This window comes from Emydura macquarii, unplaced genomic scaffold (assembly GCF_026122565.2).
Source record: "Emydura macquarii macquarii isolate MOO-44397 ecotype Brisbane River unplaced genomic scaffold, CSIRO-AGI_Emac_v2 contig_3348, whole genome shotgun sequence".
Classification (NCBI taxonomy): Eukaryota; Metazoa; Chordata; order Testudines; family Chelidae; genus Emydura; species Emydura macquarii.
In genome coordinates, this window is record NW_027133485.1 from 3,614,502 (window position 1) to 3,635,646 (window position 21,145).

Consider the following 21,145-nt stretch of genomic DNA (forward strand, 5'->3'; position numbering starts at 1 on the left):
GGGGGTCGGGGGGGGTCAAATCCCCCCCCCCCCCCCCTCACCCCAGCCCCAGCAGCTCTTTGTTTGTTGTTGCTGTCCTTGGTTTCCGGCGAGGGACTCTGCGTTGGGAGTGTTTGCTTTTTCTTATAATGGGAAAGTTTAAAAATAGCCAACACCCCCTCCTCTCCCGGTGCCAGGCCAGCCGCTTAGCCTGGCCTGCTGGAGGGGTGGAGATGCTGCCCTGAGCTGCTCACCTGCTGCTTGATGGGGAGTTGTCTGGCAAGGGCAGGGCTCTGGTAGAGGCCTTCCCATTAACCCCCCTTAGTCTCCTCCCACCCCGGTCCCTGTGAGGGGTGCCACTGGCTGTGTACAGCCTCTCAGGGCTCCTCTGGGAACCCCCAGGCTCTGGCGGACACGCGTCCTTTGGCCTTGACTGGGAGATTGGTGGGGGCTGGGGGGGGGGAACAGGTGAGCACCTGGCAGTGAGCCGGATGCTACTTTAGCATTGCTGGGTTATAGCAGCGATGCAGGGGGTGGGGTGGTCGAGGCAAAGGGAGCTGATTTGCAGAGTGCTGGCCCCTGCTGTGTCCACTGCCTGCAGCTGGCTTTCGGGGTACCCCGGGGAGTTGGGCCCTAGGGGATCTCGTGGGGGGGGGTTGCCCCCCCCGAGGGCAGGGTGATGGGACAGAGAGGGAGGCCAGCAGCAGGTGAGCGCAGGAAGACAGGGCCCGGGGGAGCAGTGGGAAACAAGGGACCCTGTTTTCCCATCAACAGCCATGGATGTCACCACGAGCGAGTGGGCAGAGTCAGGCCCAGGGAGGCCAGGATTGGTCGGGGGGGAGGGGGGGGGATCCCTGGGCAGCAGCCCCGCTCGCTCTCTAGAGAGAGGGGAGGCAGCCAGCAAGCCTGGATGTGTTCTGTTTGCCCCGGCCGGTGAGATCGGCCAAACCCCTTGGCTTCCCAGCCCAGCTCCCGTCCCCAGCGGCTCTGGCTCCTGAAAGCTGGGAGCAGGACAGGGTGCAAACCACCCCTCGCTCACTGGCTCACAGGCCTCCCCTGGGACTGTCCTGCTGCGACCCAGAGCCTGCCGAGGGAGTGGTGGTGGGGGGCAGGGTCTGCAACGGGCGGCACAGATCCGCGCTGCCTGCCAGGGACTCCCCCTAGATTCAGCAGGGGCATTTATAGCCCCTTTGCTGGAGGCTGGTATAGAGCTGGCACAGGCAGCTGTGGATGGGCCCTGAGGCCTCTTACCCTGCAGAGCAGGTACAGCCCCGGCAGGATCAGGGGAGCTCTGCAAAGCAAACCAACTCGCCTCCCCCCAGAGCATCGTCCAGGGACCCCCTCACCCAAACATTATAACCACCTCCCCTCCCCGCCAGTGCCCTGGTCCCTGGTGCCGGGAAACCCTGCCTGGCCAAGGCACAAGGACTTGCCTGGCTCGTCCTCTGAGAACGTGCAGGCCAGGGGGGTCCCTAGGGCCGTGGAGGAAGCGCTGCATTCACTATCGGTGCCAGCAGGCACGGAGCTGCGCAGGGTGTACAGTTGATGTTACAATGCGCCCTCCCACTGCCCCTTTCCCTACAAGGACAGGTCACCGATCCAGCAACAGTCAGCCCCGCTGCACAGCATCGCCTGCGACTGACAGGAGGAGTCGGACTGGGTGAAACAGAGAGAAAGAGGGACTCGCGCGCGCGCTCTCTCTCTCACACACACACACACACACACACACACACACACACACACACACACACACACACACACACACACACACACACACACACACACACACACACACACACACACACACACACTCACACACAGACACACACACACACACACACAGAGGTACAATCATACACAGAGGGAGATGTACAGAGCCAAACACATACACACATGGAAAAGTACAGTTAAACCCAGATGGAGAGGTACAGTCACACACACACAGCTGGTGGGACAATCACACACACAGAGGGAGTGGTACAATTTCTTACACAGCTGGTGAGACAATCACCAACAGCAGAAGTGGCACAGTGTCTTACATAGCTGGTGAGACAATCTCACACACACACACACACACACAGTCCAGCTGCAGAGCCCCTCGTCCCTGTCACTGGAGGCCGGGACATTCCCAGCCGCCTTTGCTAACCCTCAGCCCCTTGAACTCTAGGCATACCAGCTGCTTGCTGAGGCTATTTTCCCTCGCCAGGTCCTCTGCTGCCCCTTGCTTCCGTTCCCATCGGTTCAGCACCCCCCCCCCCCCGCTCCCAGGTACCAAATCTGTCTGACGCACACGCCTGGGTTTCTGTTTTTTGTCTACTCGGCCCTTTCTAATCCTCTTGTGCCCGGGGCCCAGGAGTCACTGTGCATTCCAGGCACTGCAGCCGCTGAACTAGCCCCGCTTATCTGTTTATTTAGCTTCAGAAAACAGCGTCTCCCGCCAGCGCTGCTGGGAGCGATAGGCTGGGCACAGGAAATAGCAAGCTTCTAGCAGGTCACACCAGCCTTTATAGCAAAAGGGGGGGGGGGGGCGGGCAGGGAGAGGGGGGCACTTTTCTGCTCTGCCCCTGTCGTTAGAAATGAGCCAGCGGGCTGGCCGCTGAGAAATGGAAGGGCTCCCCCCCCCCCCCCAATGGAAAACAAACATCTCTAGACTTTGCCAGGGATGAAGCCAAGGGTCTTACAGAAATGTGGGGCGGGGAGGGGGTTCTGGACATGCCTCCAAACCTGAATGGAGAGTGAGACCCTTTCTAAAGGGTTTTGAAATGTTTCTCTAGAAGCCTGGAGCAATTGTCCCTACAGGGCTGGGTCCCAAGCATTCCAGGCGAGCGCGTGTTCACCAGGACGCTGCCCTCAATGGCTGGAGAAGGAGGAGAGTGTTACGGGGCAGCACAGACTGTCACCTGCAGCGCGTTACATGCCTTACTAGGTCAGGGTCATTCATCTGACTTCACAGCTGGGGAAACTGAGGCACAGAGCAGCGCCGTTCCTTGCCCAAGGTCACACGAGAGGTTAGTGGCAGAGCTAGGAAGAGCTCCGAGCTCTCCTGAATCCCAGCCACTCGCGTGGAAACACTTCGCTGGGCAGGAGCATGGGTAAGTGAGTTGTGTTTTTTCAGGCTACAGCTTTGTTTGGTGAGCGGGGGATGGGTATTATCAAGACGCTGTTTCCTGCTCTCTGAAAAGAATGGACCATCCATGGGAGGAACGGCCTGGCCTGGCCGGCCCCGAGCTATCACACAAAGGCAGCGGCAGCGCTGCCGACAACTTCGTATTGCAGGAAAAGTGGGACAATCCAGTTTGCAAACACCACGGACAAAAAAAAAAACCCAACCCGGCAATAGATTCTGTTACCAGGGGACAACATGAGCACATCAGCCAATCCTGAGCTGGGCTTGTCAAAGGAGCGCCCCCTGCATCACCAAATCCTTATGGATGCGCTGGGGAGCCAATCTCATCACCCCAGTTCTGCACAGGACACTGCTTCTGATGATTAGCCACTGTTTGCCCCGCCCGAGAAAGATTTTTCAGTTAAACTCTCAAAACGACGTTTATTGTGATTAATTAACGGGCCAGTGATGATGATGATAAGTAACAGAACTGGGCTGAGGCTGAAGCACAGACTTTCCCGAGCTGGCTTTTTCTTGCCACCACAATAGCGAGACGTAGCCACTTTCTCTCCGAGTGGCTCAAAGCCCTTCATTCAATTGATGAGTCATGAGCCCCATTTTACAGATGGGGAAACTGAGGTACAGCATGGGGCAGACAGTCATTGAGCTGTTCTGTGACCATTTGGAAGAGGAAAGAAATGATCCCTCAGAGGCAAGCTGGCGCCTTTGGGAAGCCCTCCTAAAAAGCATCTACCGCCTTCTCCCTAGCAGGCATTTCTGCACTCCCTTGTGCAGGTGTGTGTGTCACACGGCTGTGGAAACCGGTAAAGGGCTGCTCTGCACAGGAATGGATTCCAACGCTCCCCACAGCCAGGATGCTGGCACTGACGAGACAGCTGAGAAAGGCAGGAGTAAAATGGCTTGCCAGCGCACGTAGAGCTCTCACCTCCAGGCAATGGTGAGAATGGACTGTTCCTTGCATTGCATCGGCTGTGGACCTCAGCCTGAGAACATGTTCTACCAAGCCCAGTGCTTACTGGCAGGAGGAGGCACTATGGGGGGGCAGGAGACGAGCTCGGTTACTGAGCTACCCTGTGATGCTAGGCAGCCTCCCTCCTTGCCTCAGTTTCCCCTCCTGCCCTTTGTCTATTTCCATTGCAAGTTCTTCGGGGCAGGGACTCTTTCTTCCTACAGTTCTGTACAGCACCCAGGACGGCGGGGGCCACACTCACAGCGCCGGCCTCCTCAGGGGATCAAATCACAACGCGGATGTGTCTCTCGTCAACAGGGCCCAGTGCTGCCAACACTTACTACCACCCAGCTCTGCTCATGGCCCGGTTCAGCTGTACCCCGGGGCAGCTCACTGCCCTGGAGCACCGCTGGCGGCAGCACGGAGGGAGCAGAGGCCTCTGTGCTGAAGTGTTTTATCTCCCCTCCCCGCCTGTGCAAAGGGGAGAGCAAGTGGTTCCTTTCCACTCATCACCCTTATCAGCTGCAAACTTTTATTTGCACAGGAGCCGCCCGCCCTCCTTCTAGGGAAACAGGCTGTGTTTGTGTCACTTCAGGCACACGCATAGAAACAGGGGCAGGGCCCTGGTTGTCTCCTCGGCTCCGAAGCCTGCACTGGCTGGCTCCTGGAAATGGCCCACTGTGAAAATTAACTCCTCTCTGTTGTTCTTGGAGTGCAACGAAGGCAGCTTCTCACAGCTGAGAGAGCCCCTGGCCAGCACTTCGTGTCACTAGGGCAGCCAGGGCCAGCCTTGTCATAACATGGAAACAATAACACCCCCGGCAGCATATTATTCCAGCTCACCTCACCGCCAGCGCTGGCACTGGGAGCTCACAGGCCAGGGCAGGGGTGACTGCAGGTTCCAGGCGAGGGGGCTCGTGGCTGTCTTGTTTTGCACCTTGCTGGAACATTGGGAAAAGCCTGAAGCCCCAGCGGTGCCAATGAAAATATTCACTCCAGGCCAGGAGAGAGAGAGCAAAAACAGAGAGCGACCCAAATAAATCAATCCATCGCAGACTAAGCACTTGGGCTGCCGTTGGCTAGGGATGGCGGAGGCGTCTGTGCCGTTCCCTTTCACACAGGCATTTCCTTTCCCTTTGGCACGCTCAGGGCTCCTCTCTTTGGAGACCCACCTGGGGGGAGTTATCAGCAGCAGTATTATGATAGCATCTAGCAGTGCTGACGGGGGAAACTGAGGCACAGCATGGGGAAGTTTTCCAAATGTTGACAGAACAGGTCACCGACAGGGGATAGAAATTCTCCCCTGCTCCAGGGCTGGCTCCCACGGGAAACCCTCCTTAAAAACATTGACCGCTCCTTCTGGACAGACATTTCTGCACGTCCGTGTGCAGGTGTGTGTGTGTCACGCATGATGGCACCTTGAGAAGGATGCAGGGCCTGACGGACATCTCACTCACAGGGGTGTGGCTCTAGGGATTAGTAATATAGTGTGCTATTATCCCCTTTGACAGGTGGGGAATTGAGACCCAGGGAGACTAAGGGTATGTCAGTGCAGACCCGCTCGATCGATCCACAAGTCGATGCAGTAAAACTGCCCCCTCAAGCGGTGTAGCGCTGCGTCCCCTGGGCGCAGTGCAGTGCAGACGCTGTGCAGAAGGGAAGCACAGCAGTCGACGGGAGAGATGCCAGCTAATTCTGCGTAGCTTGCGTAAGTCTCATCGCCTGCCGCCGAATCGCCAGGTAAGCATAGACCAGGCCTAAGTGACTGAGCCAAGGTCAAACAGGGAGTTTGCGGCAGAGCTGGGGCCTGAACCCCTCTCTCCCAAGTCACAGACCAGTGCCTGAAGCACAAAACTAGCCTGCCTTGCTTTGGAAGGGCAAAGACACCCGTGGCTCCCCACACACGCTTCTGCCATCACTAACAACAGCCAACACATTGTACTCATGCTGCCTGCAGCCTCTTGCCTGAAGTACACAAGGTAGAGAAGCATTAGCCCTATTCCGCAGATGGGGAAACTGAGGCATGTAGACTTCTGCCTGGTCACATGGTGAGTCTGCGGCAGAACTCGAAAGAAAACCCAGGCCTTCTGCAGCTCCAGGCACTGATCACTAGATACACCTACCACAGCCTGGCACAGTCACTCGAACAAACTAGGAATCCTAGCAGGAGAGAGAAAAGCAACACTCCTAGTAGAGGAAGGCCCCTGCTCGCTGCTGCTACACTTACTGAAGCTATTGCCAAGCTGTTAAGGGGAGGGGAGGAAACCTCATACCAGCCTAGCGCAGCAGATCCCACAGCTGCAAGGGCAACTGTGTGGAAATGGCCCTTACTCAGCACGCTCCGCTCCATGTGTAAAAGGGTGGGGGTTTTAAAACCCCTCTCCTCCCCTACACACTGACCCGTTAGCCCTGTAGCACCAACCCTGCGACCGGCGGGCAAGCTGGAGTCTATTTGCTCTCCCTGCATCAAGACAGTCATTCACAGTCGGGCTGCACCAGTGTCACGGAGGGCACCAGCAGCTGTGTTCCATGCGATAATGCACACCAAAGAACCAGCGCTGGGCTCTCAGCTCCCCACGTGGCACATGCAGGCTGGCAGTTAAAGAGACACCGGTCTGCCCCATCTCCTGAGCACATTCAATGTGAACCCAAGCAGAAAACTCAGGAGCCCACCGCCATTTTTCTGAGCACATGGCAGGGTTCCTTCCCTCACTCTATTTCCTTCCACAGCTGACTGCAGTGCGTCTGGTCCCATTCGCTCATCCAGCACAACAGCCTACGCATTCAGTACACAGCTGGAAGGGGGGAAAAATGCATGTTTCATCTACTCCGGGTTATTTTTGAAGCAGCAGTTTGCCAGACAGAATGGGCTGTTCTAGTGTATTTTAAGTCCTCTGGTTATAGAAGCAGAAAACAATACAAGAGTTTCAACTTATCTAGAGCCCATTTCCACCTATTATGTGAGAACAAGTGAATACATGGCCCAAATGGCACTTTATCACTGTACCTTGGAGAGCACATTAACAATGCAAGAGAAGCAGGAGGGCAAGGCTGGTCTACCCCCCAGGCCAGCTCCCTGCCAGAAGCCCTCGTACAATACCCAGTAATCTGTACTATTTGTCAGAGTCCTGCCCCCGGCTGGGTGACGCCAGGAATATAATCACTTTAAGATTCATAGATTCCATGGCCAGAAGGGACCATTGTGATCATCTAGTTTGACCCGCTCTATGACACAGGCCAGAGACCTGCCCCACACTAATTACTAGAGTCGGGCTTTCAGAACAACCACCAATCTCGATTTAAAAATGGTCAGCATGGGAGCATCCACCGGCACCCACGGTAAATTGTTCCAGTGGTTAATTACGCTCACTGTTAAAAACACACACCTTATTGTCAGTCTGAACTGGCCGAGCTGCAACATCCAGCCCTTGGCTCATATTATACCTGCCTCTGCTAGATTGAAGAGCCTCACGCAGGTACTTCTAGACTGTGAAGAAGTCACCCCTGAATCTTCTCTTTGTTAAGCTAAGTCGATTAGTGCTGGAGCTCTTGGAGTGTGAAGCATGCTTATGGACCCTTTAATCAGTCCCATGGCCCCTCCGAGCCCTCTCCCATTTATCAATAGCCTTCTTGAATTGGGGGGGCCAGCTCTCCCCCCAGTTCCACAACTAGAGCTGAAATAACCTCTTTACTGCTACTTGAGAGGCCCGTTTAACGCTCCCAAGACTGCCTTTGCCTGAGGACCACGCAGGCTGGCTCTCGTCTCTTCATTAGTGATGCCTCCTTCAAGGTGTGGGTCAGGTGCACCCTCTATCAGTGATAAAGGTAAGGGTGGGTGTAGCACAGTGAGACTGCTTGAGGAAGGGCTGACTACAGGTTGCTCATGCCCACTACCAGGGGTTAAGGCAGTGAGCTATAGAACTGATACAGACGGAGGGAGGGACCTGAGTTCAATCCCCTTCTCTCTATTTCTGGTCAGCACATGGATCTGAAGTTCAAACAAGGCCCCTGGCATTTCAGACAAAGTCATGAATGACATCAGCAACTGGCCCTACAGTCAGGTTTACTAGACCCCAGCTTCATTGAGAGGGTGAGGCTAAGAATTCATTCAAAGAGACCAGGTTATAGTTACAGACAGGGCCAGCTACGGAGCTCAGAGCTTTTCACTGTGGAAAGCTGGGTGTTGGACGGAGAACCACTGTCCTGGCCGTGTTATAGTAGATGCACTGAGAAAGTGCCACACAGTACACGGGATTTTGTGTCAAAATTTTATTTGACAAACACATAACATTTTAAGTCTGCCCCAAAAAAACTGACGAGCAACTTGGGTCTGCCACTCTCTCAGCCTGGAGGTTGTAGACGTCGGTGAAACACGCACACAGACTGAGCAGGCATCTGCGGTGGTTTGGCTTACATGAAAATAATGGAACAAACAAACAGAAGGACGTAAGGTTTAGAGTCTTTTGGTTTCACAGCTTTGGGATCCTGAGACAACTCACTGGAGCCTGGTCTCTTGACGTGGACAGTAGGTTTCCCTCAGCCCTCCACACGCCCAGCATTTCACACCACAGCAGGAGAGGATAGTTGTGCAAAACAAACAAAAAAAAGTTACTTGATTTTTTTTTCCTTCCCCTTTTTAAAATTAAAGATTTGTGTGTGACGTTGGTGCTCATTGAAGTGAGAACTAACAGCCTGAGCAGTGTACGTGAGCACTTGGACCTGCAGCTCCATGCCCCCTTGTACACACACAGCCCCAGCTACTCCAGTATCAGGCCTCTGCTGGACAGGAGTTCCCAGTTCTGTCCACAACTGCAGTCTCTGTCCATCTGAAAGGCAGAGTAAAGTGAACCCAGAGAGTGATCAGTCTTCCAATTCGCCTTAAGCCCCATCAGTGGTTCTAGGTCCCTGAAGTGGACAATTCACTTACACAGAGCATCACCTCTCCCCTCCACCCCGCCTCAATCTGTGGACAGCCCCACTGCTGCAGAGTCCCAGATGCTCACACTCCAGAAGCGAAGGCCCCTTGTTCTCAGCAGATTGGAGCACACAGTCAAGCTCTAGAAAGCAGGGGGGGCGGGGGGGAATGAACAGGCCCTTCCTGAACGCTCACCTTTAAACACTAGCCAACAGCTTAACGGAACCCATGGTAAATAATGGGTGCTGTCCCACATTCATTGCCCCCAAAGACTAGGAAGCTGGTCCCACCCAGGATTTGAATGCAAGCCACACAATATCCCACGCAGCTTCCCACTTAAGAGGCTTCTATAGCTCAAGAAGGGATTTTGTTGCTTTCCCTTTTTAAACTGTGTAGACATGGAAACCAAAACAGATCCCCTGGGACTGCAGCTGGAGAAAGAAGAGCACATTGGTATCGTGTGACATCAGTTATTGAGGGTCTTTTGTACAGACAGAAAAAGGCACCAGAAAATAACCCTCCCCAGAGAGTTGGACAGACATGTCACCAGCAGAATGGCAGTAAGCGTCCTCACAACCCGTAAACGGCAGCCAGCTGGCTACAATGCAACATGCAATTGATCCACAGGCACTTCCCATGGTGTGGCCCGTCTGTAGAAGTGTGCACACACACCTGAAAGCACATCTACAGCATCCATACTTTAAATACACAGACACACAATGGACAGCGGCGATCAGGAGCTGCCGGCCAGCCAGCCAGCCAAAGTGGGTCTCCAATAGGCTTCTCTTTTCTTTTTTTTAAAAAAGCCTCAATAGCAAATAGGTCACAGGGCCAAGATGTCCATGAATCACAGCATCCCCTTGTTCAATGGCCTAGGGATGCCCCTGAGACGCAGGAGGCTGGTTTCCCTGCTTCTTAGACGTACTGTTTTTTGGAAGCAGAGCTGCCAGGCCGGCTGGCCTGCCTCTCCTGCAGGGGCTGGGCTCCCGCCCCGTAGGAGTCAGAGGGGGGCCTATTGCCACCGTGCAGCGCCAGGTTCTCCTCTGTGTTGAAGTTGGCCCAGTTCTGCTCGCTAGACAGCTTGTTGTAGGCGACGTAGGGCGGAGAGTGGCTCTCGCTCATGGGGAGGTAGTGGCACTGCTTAGACACCTCGCAGAGCTTGCTGTCCGGGAAGGAGTCCATGTCCCCAGCTCGGCCGGGCAAGGATGAGGAGGAGACCTTCCTTATACTGCCAAGCAGGTTTTTGCAGCAGAGGTGGAAGAGCTCCAAGAGGTTGAGGCCCAGGGAGATCAGGCCCACCACCATCATGAAGAGGATGAAGATAGTCTTCTCAGTGGGGCGGGAGACAAAGCAGTCCACCTTGTGGGGGCAGGGGGCTCTCTCGCACACGAAGATGGGCGGCATGAAGAAACCGTACAGGTACCACTGGCCTAAGAGGAAGCCGGCCTCGAAGATGCTCTTGCAGATCACGCTGATGATGTAGGTCCACATCAGGGAGCCGCGAATCTTGATACGGCCGTCCTCCGCCATGCAGATCTTGGAGATCTTCTTCTGCACCACCGCCAGAGCCTGCTCCATCTTCAAGTCTTTGATCTGCACAGCCTGGAGCTCGCTCTGCCGCTGCTTCAGCTTCTCCTCCTGCCGCGAGAGGTAGATGACGTGGCCCAGGTAGATCAGGGTGGGGGTGCTGACGAAGAGGAACTGCAGCACCCAGTAGCGGATGTGGGAGATGGGGAAGGCCTTGTCGTAGCAGACGTTGACGCAGCCCGGCTGCTTGGTGTTGCAGAGGAAATCCGATTGCTCATCCCCCCACACCGATTCCCCCGCCAGGCCCAGGATAAGGATCCGGAAGATGAACAGCACCGTCAGCCAGATCTTCCCGATCACTGTTGAGTGCTCTTGGACCTGGTCCAGCAGCTTCTCCAGGAAACCCCAATCCCCCATCTTCTAGGGGTCTTGTGCTGCTGAGGGCAGAGAGAGAACACGAGAGTTAAGTCAGCTTGGACCTTTCACCCTTCGTTTCCAGGAACGGCTTCCCCGATGCTCCATTAGACTGGGAACCTAGACAAGGGCCAGACGGACAACGCCACCTGCCCACCCCTGTCTTCAGCCAAAACTCTGGGTTTTAGCCAGCTTACGGGGGGGGGAGGGGGGGAAGGGGGGAGGGGTGTGTTCTTAGGTTCTACAGAGCTAAGTTCAATGCTGCGTGCAGTATCGCTTTGAGGACCAGGCAGCTGTACCGGGGGAGGAGGAGGAGGACTGGTAGCTGACGTTGCATGCTAACTGGGGTGGTGGGGGAGTGGGAGGAAGGTCGGGCTGCTGTGGCATGCGAGACATCCCAGTCCCAGCTGAAACCAGAGCACGCGCTTGCTGTGCTGCTGTAGTCGCCCCATCAGAGCCTAGCAAGAACGACTCCTGGCTGGGTGCCCCGGGCTAGTTATCAGACCCTGAAGTTCATCACTGGGGGGATATAGGCAAGCTACCATCTCCACCAAAATACTGAGGCTCCAGCAAGAGGTCAGCCTTCCAGAGACCCAGCCCCCCACACTGGGAAGCCACGAATACGGGGCAGAGAAAGTTACACTAACCAGACAGCATTAGCCACCGAAACAAAGTGAGGAGCTGGCGATTGCAGGCGGACGAGAAGCCTGCTTAGCTGGACAGCACGTGCAGCTGGCACAAGGGTCCAGCAGAAAGCGGCACCTTGCTTTGAGTGATGGGGGTGTGGCTAGGGAAGGGCATCCCTCAGCGTCCTGGCAAGCAGCCAGCACAGCCCCCCCAAGCGCTGGGAAGCATGGGCCCCCCTGGAACTGGCAGCCCAGCTCTTGGAAACAGCCCCAGTGAAAGGGAGAACAGCAGAGAAGCCACCAAGGCAGGACGTAGACGTTATTTGCCCCTTGGCTTCTTGTAAAAGCTGGGTTAGTGCCAGGGCATCCAGGCACCCATCTCTCCCTGAGCCAAGAGCACAGGGCAACAGCCAGCTCCTGAGGTTAGAGATGGGCTAGTTCCCCCCCCATTCTTAGGAGCCCCCCCAGCTGCTGGGCTGGAGGCATGCACCATAGTGTGCCCAGCTTCACACCAACTTACCCAGCAGCTCGTTTGACACACAAAAGCACTGTGGATCAAGCAGCCCAGCCACCCAGGGAGCACCCTGCCCCTGCCCCGGGAGAAAGTGGAGGGGTGCGTGACAGCAGGAGGAGACAGCGCCAGACATGCTAGCCATCCCCAGGATTGCAGCAGCCAAAAGCAAATAACCTCCCCCTCTGGGGAGCAGAGTCAAGTTACTGAGAGCCCAGCGCAGGGGAGAGACCTGGCCATTAATCACCCAGCAAAGTCAAGCATCTGAGGAAGCAATGGGCAGACAAGGCACATCAGCCCCCCCATGCAGCAACAATTAACTGCCCAAAGGGGCAGATTCACTCACTCAACTCCTTCCCAGGGTCTCTCTCACCTTCCAAGGGCACTTCAGTGCTCAGTGCAACAGCCCCTTAGACCAGGCTCTTCTTCCTCCCTCCTTGCCCTGTAGCCTCCAGCACCACTTCCCCCAGGCCAGGGCAAGCAGCTGGCAGTTATTTGTAATGAACACCCACCAATCAACCAATGAAGGGCTCTATTGGCTCATTAAAGCAAGGACTAGCGGGGGAGGGGCAGATGCAGGCAATAAAGGGTTAAAGTGCAGCAGCAGCCTGGTGTGAAGTCAAGGCATGCAGCCCTGAGCAAGAGGTGCATGCAGCAGGCTAGGACACGGACACCCTGCAGCATCTGTGCTGAGCCCCTTTCCCCAATCCCTGCAGCTCGGCCACCCCAGCCCTGCCCCCGAGCAGAGGGGTTCTCCAGCGGGCGTCAAGCAGGCTAACGCCCTTGCCTTGCTTTGCTGGGGGACCCAGCAGCCGGCTGGAGTCTGGCGTTTACTCACCTAAGCCAGGCACAGCTGGTGACCTCTGGCCCAGGCTCCCTGCTGACCCCTGGGCTGGGAGCAAATGCTCTGCCCACGGTGGGGCAAGCGGGTTACGACCTGCGGCTCTTTACACACGATGATGTTGCTACCACCAAATCCCCGGGACTGTTATAGGGAAAGAGGAAACTGGGCAGAGTTAGACGCTGGGGGAGGAGCTGCAGGAAACTGGGGGCTGGTAAAATTAATAGTTTGGCTGCGGAGCCCTCCTTTAAAGGGGCAGCTGTTTTGGCAGGTGTGCGGCGGGCGGCTGGGGGTAGGTGACTTCATTCTTTGCCTGGCTGCCGGTTCCCTGTGAAATCACAGAAATATTGGGGGAAAGCGCAAGGGCGGGGGAGGGAGCGACTGCTGGGCCAGGGGAGAGAAGGGCCCGGGAGTCGCGGCCGGGGCCGGGGCAGCCTGGATATAGGAAATGGAGGAAAACAAGTCAGACAAGACTGAAATAATAATAATCAGGCCAGGTCAGGGCCTCCCCTGATGAGCCAAAAGCAACACAGGGAAGGCGACTGAATCAGCCACAATGTGCTGTGAGAATCGGATGACAGCCAGGCCTCTGTGTGGGCACGGTCCTCTGTAAAACTCGGTTACAGGGGCCATCTCCCCCCTTCCCTCCCGGGGAGTAGCGCTGTCATCTGAACCAGTGTGCTGGGGCACACGTTACATGGGAGCTGAAATCCAATGGGAGTTGGGAGCCTAGGAAACGCCCACCCTCCGATGCTCTGCCACGGGGACTTCTCCCCGTGTCTAGCTACCCCTTACCCTAGGGGGGCAGGTCTCGGCCCAGTGAGCGCACGTGAGGCTCTGCCTGGGGGGGTGGGATGCTCTGAGTTCAGGAGCTGGTCAGAGTGCGCCCAGATGGGCCCGATCCACTGGAAAGAGCCTGATCCTGCCACTCTTGCCCACACTGAGTAGCTCTTCTCTGGGAAGCCCCATTGATTTCGGTAGGGACTAGTCACCCGGCTCAGGGTTGTGCACAATCCGTTCCACCCAAAGGGAGGGAGGGGAGGAGGCGACTGGCTCCCAGGGAAGGGCTGGAGTGAGTTCAGCGCTCCAGGTGGAGTGGAGGCAGGGGGGAAGTTGCTGGTTTCATGGCAAGTGGGGACGAGGTTGATTCTTGCCGGGGAACTGGCCCAGAGGTGCTAGTAAAGGAAGGCGGGGCTAGGGCCAGGGTTAGAGGGTTAGGACTCCCCACTGGGCTGGCCGTGACCAGGTAACATGTTTTTAGAGGTGCCCTGGCGTTTAAAAACAGGTTAATTAAAACCTGGTTGATAACTCCTTTTAAAATGAGCCGTAATCTAGACAGGGCCATTCTCTCTGCTGTGCTCCACATCTCTTTCTCACACGCACGCACGCACACCCAGCTCATTGGGCAGTGTTTCACACCCACCTTGCACTCGCTTTGCACCAATGTAGATGCCAGCGCACAGTCTGTAACCGGCTCTACACACACGTTTTGTACCAGGGTCCCGGGTTGGATTAGGTGGGTGATTTTTCTTTTGCCAACACAGTTGTGCCAGTACAACCCCAGTTCGGTGGCAGTTATACCAGTATAAAGGTGCTGCCACCAGTACGGTTCCCTTCCTCTCCCGGCTCTTGCATTCCTAGCTGCACAGGCCAGCCAAGGCTTCTGAAGTAAGCAAGCAGCACCACCCTTTGGACAGGACGCGACAGGCACAAGGGCTGAGCGACACCCAGCAGACTTCGCAGTGGAAATCAGAGGCAAAACTCTTGCTTACTTCAGCAGGGGCCGCATCTCTCCCGTCGTTTCTTTTCCTGGACCATTTGGATGAAAAGGCGAGCATGGCTTTCGTTTGCATTTCCTGGGCTGAATACAAGAGGAATACTCTGCACTGGATTATACAGGGGTTTAAAAAGAGAAAAGGCTTTTCCCCTGCCAGTTTATTCTCTTCCACCCAAATAAACCAGCCCCGTCCCCATCTCATCTCTCGTCCCGCTCCCGAACAGAGGCAATACTTCAGGGCTGCTGTTTTCTAGCCTGGTCTCCAAAGTTCAGCTCTTAAATCCATATTTAGGTTACTAACTAAAAGCTGCCTGGTTCCCAAAGGTACCAAGAAGCCCCAGATGCCCCAGGCAGCCGTGGTGTGGCTGAGCTCCTTTGGGCTATGTTGCAGCATTCAGCTCTTTCTCACTAGCCAGGTAAAGCGGGGATCAATGCCTGCAAGGTGCCTCGGTTTTCCTGCACTGCTTCTAGAACTCCCTGTTGGGCAAATTGGTTGGTTTCTGAGAGGAAAGACACTGAGTTATCAGGCCTGTCTCAACTGTATGGGCCCTGGCAGCTGTCTGAAACGTGGCTGATTTAAAGCAGGTTAGGTTCAAAGCATTTCTCTATCTAAGGTACTTACCCAGCCCCCTCACCATAGTCTCTGAACACCTCACCATCTGTGATGTGTTTATCCTCACAACACCCCTGTGAGGTAAGGAAGTGCTGTTATCCCCATTATAGAGATGGTGAAACTGAGGTACAAAGTGACCCAAGATCACACAGGGGATCTGTGGAAGTCAAGGGAAATGAACGTAGGCCTCTTGAGTTCTGGGCTAGCACTCTAACCACTGGGAAATCCTTCCCCCCGAGAGCCAGGTTTATTTCCATTTTCAATAGCACCTATGTCCCAATATGTCTTGGCTCCTCAGATCCCCCAGGATCTGTCTGTGCCTCAGTTCCCATCTGTACAATGGGCGTAAGAGCCCTGCCCCGCCTCGCTGGAGTGTTTGGGGAGAATTTAGAAGATTAAGGGATGCTCAGACACGACAGTAACGGGGCCAAGTAGGGACGTGCGATAGCAGTGGCACTTAGGCAGGCCCTTTGTCAGGTTTTAAGCCGGACAATCCTGCTTTTCTAAGGTTTCTTCCCCGGCTGAAACCGAGGCAAAACTGGACGTGGTTTTTGTCCCCTGTCGGACCAGGCACGGGAGGGCACCACTTTGCAGAGCGCGCTGCCTCCCGCCCCGGCCATGGTGTGCGAGGCCATGCCAGCGGGGCTGGGCGGCGCACTCTTCAAAAAGGCCCGCCCCCAAGCCTGACCTCGCCCGCGTGCACACCGGTGGGGATGGGCCCACCCATTGCTGGCAGCTGCGGAACAGCCGCCGTGCTGGGGATGCGGGAGCGGCCGCCTGCGTGGCAAGGTCGCACGGGGAGGCGGGGAGGCCTGCCGGACTGATGTCCACACCCAAACCAAAGTAGGAGGAGCCGGAGTGCCTGGGTGCAGCGCGAGGAGCTGAAGTCTGCTGTGGAACGGCCAACACCCGCTGGGTGCAAGGGCGTCCGAGGAGGAACGGCTTACCTTGTTTTTAGCACCCGGCAGGCTCAGCCGCCAGCCTTTCCTGCTCCGCCCGGCCTATCGAACTCAGGGGGGCTCAGGATGCTGCATAACCAGCACCTTTGGAAAGGGTCTGTGTTTTCCCGGGTGGGGGATTTTACACCCCATTGGACCTTGGGTGGCGCTAGAGTGACTGGGGGGGGGGGGGGGGTTCCACCAAAAACCACTGAAACGCCTGCTCATCTGTTAAAAAGCGGGACTATTTTAAATGCAGCGCTGTCTCTCTCACTCATAAACAAACATTTTACTCAGATAAAGGAACACACTGATCTAATGGGATGAGATTAATTAAACATACAGGGGCCATAACGTGGCATCAGATTTTACGCAGAACTCCCTCGTGGGAATAAGCAAGGATGTCTGCTGAAACGCCCAGGCCTGTGTCTGTAGGAAGGAAGGACCCTGGAGTTGGGCGAGGAGGGGTGGGGGCAGGGGTGGTTCCACGGATCGGATCAGCTAGGGCTGGATTTCACCTTCCTTTCTCACTCTGAACGGGATTGATGGATGTTGCTCCTGGAATGTGGCCCTTCAAATATAGACACTGATTAAGCAAAGCAGTTAGGCATGTGCTTAATTGTTTGCACATGCTTAAGTCCCAGCTGTGTTAGGCCAGTGCTCAGAGCTTGTGAAAGCCCCAGCCATGCCGTAGATGATACGTCTGAGGGTAGCTACCCAGCGGAGAGCTGTTTACTGGGTTACAGACATGCTTGTTGCACTCTCTAGCGGGGGGTGGGTCTCTTGCAGGGGGCTCTGCTGTGTCATGAAATAGACACCGACAGACACTGAGCTCTTTACCCTCAGCCGGTGCTCGTCCATATCCGCCCAGTGCCCTACACGCACTCACAGAGGGGGTCAGCGGGCCCACCTGTACCTGGGCTGGACCCGTAGGGGGCAGGAGTTGTGGTCATGCAACCAAAGACAATCCCAGAGCAAGTCACGCCACCCAAAGGAAACGGGTTCCTTTCAAACGGCAACTCGTGGCAGTCGCTCCTGGGAAAAGGAGCACAAAGGAGGGTGAAGGGGCAGCATTAAGGGGGGGATCTCAGCATTACTGCTAATAACAATAGGAAGGAACACTGTTCCTGGTAGCATTCATGAGGTGGCAGGCCCTGCACAAACACCAAAGAAGGCTGGCGTGGATTCCTTTATGTGATGTCATGACCCGTCCATAACACAGCTTCCCCCTCATCCAAACAGCTCTGATTAGTAGCCGCTGGGCCAGCTTCTCCTCTCCTTTGTAATCAGTCCTCGGCCATTGGCCTGTAACGCACTGGAGTGCCATTGCCTTTAAAGTGGTTTCTGCTGGCACTGAAGCAAGTGAGGCTAGGCTGATTTATATCAGAGCAGAGGATCGGGCCCATTGACCCAACGCCGTTACTCCTGATTTGCGCTGGCGTCAGCTCAGAATCAGGCCCACTGCCCCTCTTTGCACCCTTAGCGGCTCCTAGCAAAGTTTTCTGACTGGGAATGTAAAATAGCTTCCCTCCAGCCAGATTGAAGCCCATCTCTGGGCCGTTTGCTGCCCTGGCTGCTTGTTCCGCCTGCGAGTTTCTGTTTCTCCAGCAGCTGATGTGCCCGGTGCCGTATGTCACTCTGTGTGTTGAGCCGATGCATGGAAGCCTGCTATTCTCTGAGCAGGCGTGGCCTTGTCATGGGACTCATTGACGTGGGGGTCTAGGAAATGCCTCATCCTTGCAGACAGCCATTGTAACAGTCCCCGGAAGCGTCGTCATTTCTCGGCAGTGAAAATCCCCACAAGTCAAAGCGAAAGAAAACAAAATGAAGCTCAGAGGATTCTGATGCACACCGCTGCCTACCTTTCCCCCAGGGCTGGAGGGCTCCGGACGGCCTCTTTAGTCCATCTGCCAGAACGACTGAGCCATAAAAGTGCTGGCCAGGTCAATGCTAGGGGAGGGGTGCTGGAGTCCCCCAGAGGGCGGGGAAAGAGCGCCAGAGTCCAGCGCTGCTCGGAGCAGGGCATTTGTATGCAGCTAAGTCCCAGGCGTCTGGGATTTCTTGCCCCCTTGTCTTAGAACATGATCCACAGCCCATGAGAGTTTTCCCGTTGATGCCAGGGGGCTTTGGCTCAGCTCCTTAAAGCAGGGCTCCAGTTGCATCCAGGTAGAAAGGAATTTCTGAACCGCAGTCACACCTGGGAGCCCCCGTCTCTGCTGCATTGCTGAATATGCCTAGTGCCTCTGAGCACACCCCATTGGCCTCAGTGGAGCGTTAGCGCCTGGAGCAGTGGCAGGTGTGGGGCCATGGAAGGGTTAGTGGAAAAGCCTACTGGGAGCTGGTGTCCTGCAGGGCGAGTCGGCGTTTGAAGCCCCAGCTGGAGCGAGTGTTGACAGGCCCTTTACACAGAGCCTGGGCTGTTTAAGGCTAGATTAAATGGAAATCATCCCTGTTTATTGTAATATTTGTCAAGGGTTAGTGAAGGATTGATGCCCATCCTGTCTTGATTTCCTGGGGGGATAGTGCATGGTTCTACTGAATTAAAGTTTAATGACATGCGGCAAAGCGGCAGACTGCAAAGTGGACAGCACAGCCCGGCGGTGGGTCTGGGCTGGTGGAACGCCAGAGCTGAGCATCAGTGGGCCAGGGGCAAGGTCGTGCCCTGAGCCCCACTGCAATGGGCTGAGCTGGTCCCTTAAATCCAAACAGCGGAACTTGTTGGCGTGGGCTCATCCACCCAGCCATCCCCATCTGCACATCCGTCTCTGCACTTACCCTTCTCTCTCGCTGTCCCACGCCTGCCATACCTTGGCCATCCCTCTCTTTACTAACCAGAGGCAGAAGAGAGCTTTCCTTTCACCCCGTCAGAGACGATTCCCTCCCTTCTCAAGATTTGGTAGCAATTCGCCATGGCAATGTTTCTAGCCACAGCTGACCTCAGGTGCACTGATCCTCCAAGGGGGTAATGCGATATTGTGCTGGTGACCCCCTTTGGTCTCCATTTCATTCCTGGGGCATTGCGTGTTTAGGCCACTTAAATCCAGGCCAATGTCCATGGGCAACCAGGAGTAGGGACAGCGTGGTCCAGTGGTTAGAACCTCAGGAGACCTGGGTTCTATTCCTGACTCTGCCCCGGGCTTCTTGGGTGATCTTGGGCAAGTCACATCCCTGCTCTGTGCCTCAGTTTCCCATTTCACCCTTTGTCTATTTAGACTGTAAGCTCTTTGGGGCAGGGACTATCTTTTATGGTGTGTATGTACAGCACCTAGCACAATTAGTCCCTAATCCTAATAATCGGAGCAATGTATCTGAAATGAGATACAATGGTCCGGTGCTGAAACAGGCAAGAGGTCCCCAGCAGATGGAGGTAAGGTCATGCCCCACCGTACGCATCCCTCCCTCAGAGAAAGCAGGCATGTATATAGAAAAACAACGTAACATTTATTTGGCCGTTCCATTACCTGGCTGATTACACAAATAAAACGTTTGTTTGGCCACACGTGCCCCAGCCCAGCAGGAAGCAGGACAGCTGCCCCCCCCGGAAATACAAAATCCTGGTAACCCAGCAAAGTTGTTTGACACGTAGCTGCTGAAACGCTTCGTGTCTGTAACATTTTCTGAGCTGTGTATTGCTAGCGAGAGAACACCCTGCAAGCTGCTGCCCATCGGCACAATGGCGCTGGGGCTTGCCTGCTCGCCACATCCAATGTACTGGTCTCTCTGGGTTGGTCAGGGGTGTGAAAAAAGCCCAGACCTGCCGGGTAAAACCACACGACAGCTGCACAGCTCTGGTGCTGCGTCGACGGAAGGGGTTTGCCCATCAATGTAGTTAATCCACCCCTGTGAGAGCGGTCGCTGGGTGGATGGAAGAATTCTTCCAGCGACCTTACCATGACTACAGGGGGGGGCTGGGGGAGGTGGTGTTAGGTTGACCTAACTACGTCCCACAAGGTGCCAGTGTTTTCACGGCCCTGAGCAACGTGGCTAGGTCAAGCTAATTTCTGAGTGTAGACCAGGCCCTACAGACAAAGGCTTGCTGCCAAACCCCCCCAGTGCAGAGGCAGCTCTGCTGACAGGAGACGGCTGTTCTCCGCATAGCTACGGTTCAGGGAGGTGGTGCTTTTACACAGGCAGAAAAACTCCTTCTGTCGGAGCACGCTGCGTTGCCACTAGAGGGCAATGCTGGCATAGCTAGGCAGGCTCTACAGTGTAGATACAGCCCATGAGAGGATTGGTGAGTTATTAATCTCAGGCGCTCGATTCACCATTATTGCAGTGAGTGCAACGTGCTAGCAGAGCAGGGACGCAGCCTGTTAACACTGCTGTCACCAGCTGACCCAAGAGGCTCTGTCCTCATTGAATCATTTACACTGGTGCCAGGTGGGTATAAAAATGTTACCATCCAGTGCCACAGAGACTCAGCCCGACATGCAAGGCAGCGGAAGCAGGGCTGGTTATTAACGAAAATACGGTGTATCATCGTGGGCCTGCTTTTCATTTATACTGAAACCAGTTCACTCTGCTCTGGGCGTATAAAGGGACCGGAACGCTGGAGTGGTGAGTGTCAATGGGCATCTGGGACTTTGGTTTCACAGTCCAGGCCAGGCAGCTGCCGAGCTAAAGAGAAATAAAACCCAGCACTTTCAAACAGGCTGCGCCTCTGAATCTCTTTTAGTCTCGTCCCCTGGCTGCAGGGAAATGTTTTCCTGGGATTCCTAAAGAAGCGGTGTGGCCCTTAGGGCACGATAGTGCGAGCAAACAGACTGACTTTCTTCCATGCAGCTCCTTCCCAGGATAACATTGGTCCTTACGGCCTGATATTGACCAGTCAGTAAATATCAGCCTGCCAATCAATAGAGCTTAAAGTTCCAACAGAAGCCTGTGTTTGCCTGTAGGACCTCCTGAATTTGTGCCAGTTGAATCGGAGA

The 21,145-nt window shown here is 55.3% G+C and overlaps 1 protein-coding gene across 2 annotated transcripts; it reads right to left on the reverse strand.

Moving 5' to 3' along the window:
• Nucleotides 1–7,860: 7,860 nt before the first annotated feature.
• On the reverse strand, nucleotides 7,861–12,525 carry GJA4 (gap junction protein alpha 4). 2 transcript variants are annotated; one of them, XM_067533723.1, is made up of 2 exons: nucleotides 12,422–12,525; nucleotides 7,861–10,934 (listed from the first exon to the last, which is right to left on the reverse strand). In XM_067533723.1, exon 2 carries the CDS (start codon nucleotides 10,912–10,914, stop codon nucleotides 9,886–9,888), a length of 1,029 nt encoding a protein of 342 aa, XP_067389824.1. In that variant the 5' UTR covers nucleotides 10,915–10,934; nucleotides 12,422–12,525; the 3' UTR covers nucleotides 7,861–9,885. The 2 variants fall into 2 exon arrangements, with proteins under 2 accessions (XP_067389824.1, XP_067389825.1); XM_067533724.1 differs by having other exon boundaries at nucleotides 7,861–10,931; nucleotides 12,422–12,508.
• Between the last annotated feature and the right edge of the window lie 8,620 nt (nucleotides 12,526–21,145).

Bases quoted from the DNA above. Each gene is read 5' to 3' on its own strand.
- GJA4 (XM_067533723.1), bottom strand. From the start codon at position 10,914: ATGGGGGATTGGGGTTTCCTGGAGAAGCTGCTGGACCAGGTCCAAGAG.